At 34.9% G+C, this 2,956-nt stretch overlaps 1 protein-coding gene across 1 annotated transcript in view; it reads right to left on the bottom strand.

Annotated features, from left to right (window-relative positions):
* The window catches only part of LOC108688553, a gene marked incomplete at its 5' end in the record, with an annotated part of 31,106 nt that extends 29,846 nt beyond the window's left edge, over nucleotides 1–1,260 (bottom strand). The window contains 1 exon segment of the mRNA XM_018194856.1: nucleotides 1,252–1,260. Coding sequence (XP_018050345.1) covers nucleotides 1,252–1,260 — 9 coding nt within the window.
* Between the last annotated feature and the right edge of the window lie 1,696 nt (nucleotides 1,261–2,956).

Here is a 2,956-nt window from a genome sequence, read left to right as displayed (position 1 = left end):
TATATATATATGTATATATATATATATATAAGATGTTATTTAGGTTTTATTGAAGTCTCGTTGGTTTCTTCTTTTATGAGCATTGAAACGAGCGGAATTTTTTCGCCACGTGACGATCGATTGCTATTCAGTTTAATATTACATACTAAATCGCAAAGCCTGTTTTTAAATATACCATGCGTTGCGCAGAGAAAGAAGTTTTCCATGAGAAAGAAAGAGAGAGAGAGAAGAAGACAACTCCGAGTGCGAGAAACGTCATATAATACATTATTATAAATCATATAATACATTATTATAAATCGCTAGAGTGGGGATAAAAACTGTATGTCTGTTATATTTAGCCAAATATATTTGCAGCCCGACCCGACGAAACGCGATTGCTCGTTGGCATGTATTATATTGTTTTTAAACCAAATTTTTAAAGTCATGCATCTGACGTAATCGCGTGAAAGTGCTTAGGACTTTAGGAATTGCTCGTCCTCGCTCCGATCCCAAGCGCGATTGTAACTCACCGGTCTGGCCCCGGCACAATCCTATTGTTTTCATACTTTTTCGAACGAGAGTCAGCACAGCACGGCACGGCACAGTGCGGCGTGGCGCGACGCGAAAGGAGAATGGAAATCACCGACGGTGGAAACTGTTACGCTCGTGCTCTATATAGCGACGTCGAAGCTAACATTGCGAAGACCTCCGACAATGTTGGATGAGCGAACCGTGAAAACACCGAGTTAATAAGTACATCCGTACTTTCTGCGCGGAATAATTTTTTTTCGTCGTAAATTTTTTTGAATTCACGCTTTTCTCTTACGAAACTTTAGGCTTTTATTCCTTACAACAATAGATGAAAAATACAATCTTTTTTATTTTTAATCAACTAAGTAGTTTTTTTTTACTTCGGAGAAAAGTATTAATTAAAAAAAACGAGTTTTTTAAATAGCATTTAATCAAAATAACATTTAATCAAGATATCTATAAAATTCATTTTTCAATTTTTCATCTATAAAATTCATTGTTAAAATGTTTGATATCTCCCAGCCTAGGGGCGCACAACTTCTACGTGAAGCAAGATCCATCCGCATGAAGTGTCGTACGTCCCTAGACTGGAGGGGGAGAGGGATGAGAAGTGGGATGGCTTAGCTTCGCGTGGAAAAGTCCCTCATTATGTCCTGTAAGAAAGGTATAAAGTATAGTATATTTAATATTGTATGTACTAATAATAAAACTACTAATAATAAAAGATATGTCTTGAACTTCTTTTAATAATTTTTTAACGAATACCGCCAATTAAAATCTCTTAGAGGTCACCATGACTTTGACAATATGTCAAATTAGATTCCTTTTTTCTATATATTTACCAAATTTTCTCTCTAAAATTTTGCTCTAGCTTCTATTGTAAATAATAAAATAAAAATAAAAAATAATTTTCAAAAGTTGATTTTACCTCTTCAGAGAGAATTCAAGCAGGAAATAAAATTCTTACTACAGGATATTTTCTTCGTATTGCCAAAGTTTCATAATTTTTAAAAATTTTAAATTTATAAATGTGTAGGACACATTTTATTGTGTAGACTTCTAATTACAGAATTTCTAAAGGTTAGAAATCTTAAATCGGGCTGTGAAGTAGATAATTATTGTCATTTTGTCATAGTCATGTACACGTATTCTCTCAGCCGATATACATACGTATTTAGATATTTTAGGATTAGACGAAAATCAAAGACGAAATTTGCTTTGTTCGATGAAAATATAATAGATATCTATATGTTTCAAAAGTCAAAAAGTAAGAGTAGCGAAAATATAAGTGGCGGATTATCGAAACAATAAAATAAGAGATAATCAACTGATATGACATAATCCGTGGATTTCTCTTTTATTATCTTTATGCATTTTACATGTATCGCGATTGAGAGAACGTAAACATGGGATAAAACGAGATTAAACCGATATGAAACATTGAAAAAGTTTTGGCACAATCGTTCGAATACTTGTAGGTTTGAGATATTCAACGAAATTTTTCGAATTTCTATTCAATAAATAAACAAGCCACGATTAAAACTATTTATTGCGCGGCCAATGCAAACAGTGAGTGCAAAAAGTATTTGTACCAATTTTTAGAAAGTAAACATTATTAATAAAAAAAATTATTGATAAAGAGATAGGTCGTACATTTCTCAAAATTTGTTTACTTAAAAAAATGTGTAATAATGCTAAAATATATTATCGTAATAAATGATAATGAAAAATTATTTGGACTTACAAAAAATACGAATTTAAATAATCGATAAATTTAACTTGATTATTTTCGCGGAGCTCTTTTGTTTACATTAAAACAGAACGTACTCATTGTTAATGGATTACTAATTAATGTTTGTGTTCTATAAATAAAACTTTTTTTCATATATAAACAAATGTTGAATATTGTTCAAATATTTTTTATATTAATGATATATACAACTCCGTTATAGAATATCTTGTTTACGTAAATTTCCGATGGAAGTCATCAGTCTCCAATCGGCAGAATCGGGTCGCCAATCGAGGAAAAGTAGAGTATTTCTCCGTTTCCGAAACGAGGAAATCCAATGATCGCAAAATAGAACGTCCAGATGGCCTATGACGGGCCGTCGACATTGCAAAAGACGATCGCTTCCTAACCTCAAAGACAAGGCGAGTGATGAATTTTTTCGACAGGAATCGCAAGCCAGGGTGCTGCGAACGCCCGCAATTCACCCAGCACTGGTGGCGGATTCGTGCATGGCGACGGAAATTGCCGACCGCGTCCCGTCACGCGGCGGTTGACTCCATCCAGCGATCCCACATCCCACATCCCAGCCTGATCGCGGTCGCGAGTTAGCGGGTAGTGCGTGGTGGAGCGCGGTTCGCAACGGATTGAAAGCAGTGGCGACCTGACGATTGCGTCGCGAAATACACTCGTAATAGGCGGAAGAGAAGGACGAGA

Source organism: Atta colombica, unplaced genomic scaffold, assembly GCF_001594045.1.
Source record: "Atta colombica isolate Treedump-2 unplaced genomic scaffold, Acol1.0 scaffold236, whole genome shotgun sequence".
Taxonomy (NCBI): domain Eukaryota; kingdom Metazoa; phylum Arthropoda; class Insecta; order Hymenoptera; family Formicidae; genus Atta; species Atta colombica.
The sequence above is the reverse complement of the archived record's forward strand: the minus strand, read 5'-3'. Positions and strand labels throughout refer to the sequence as shown.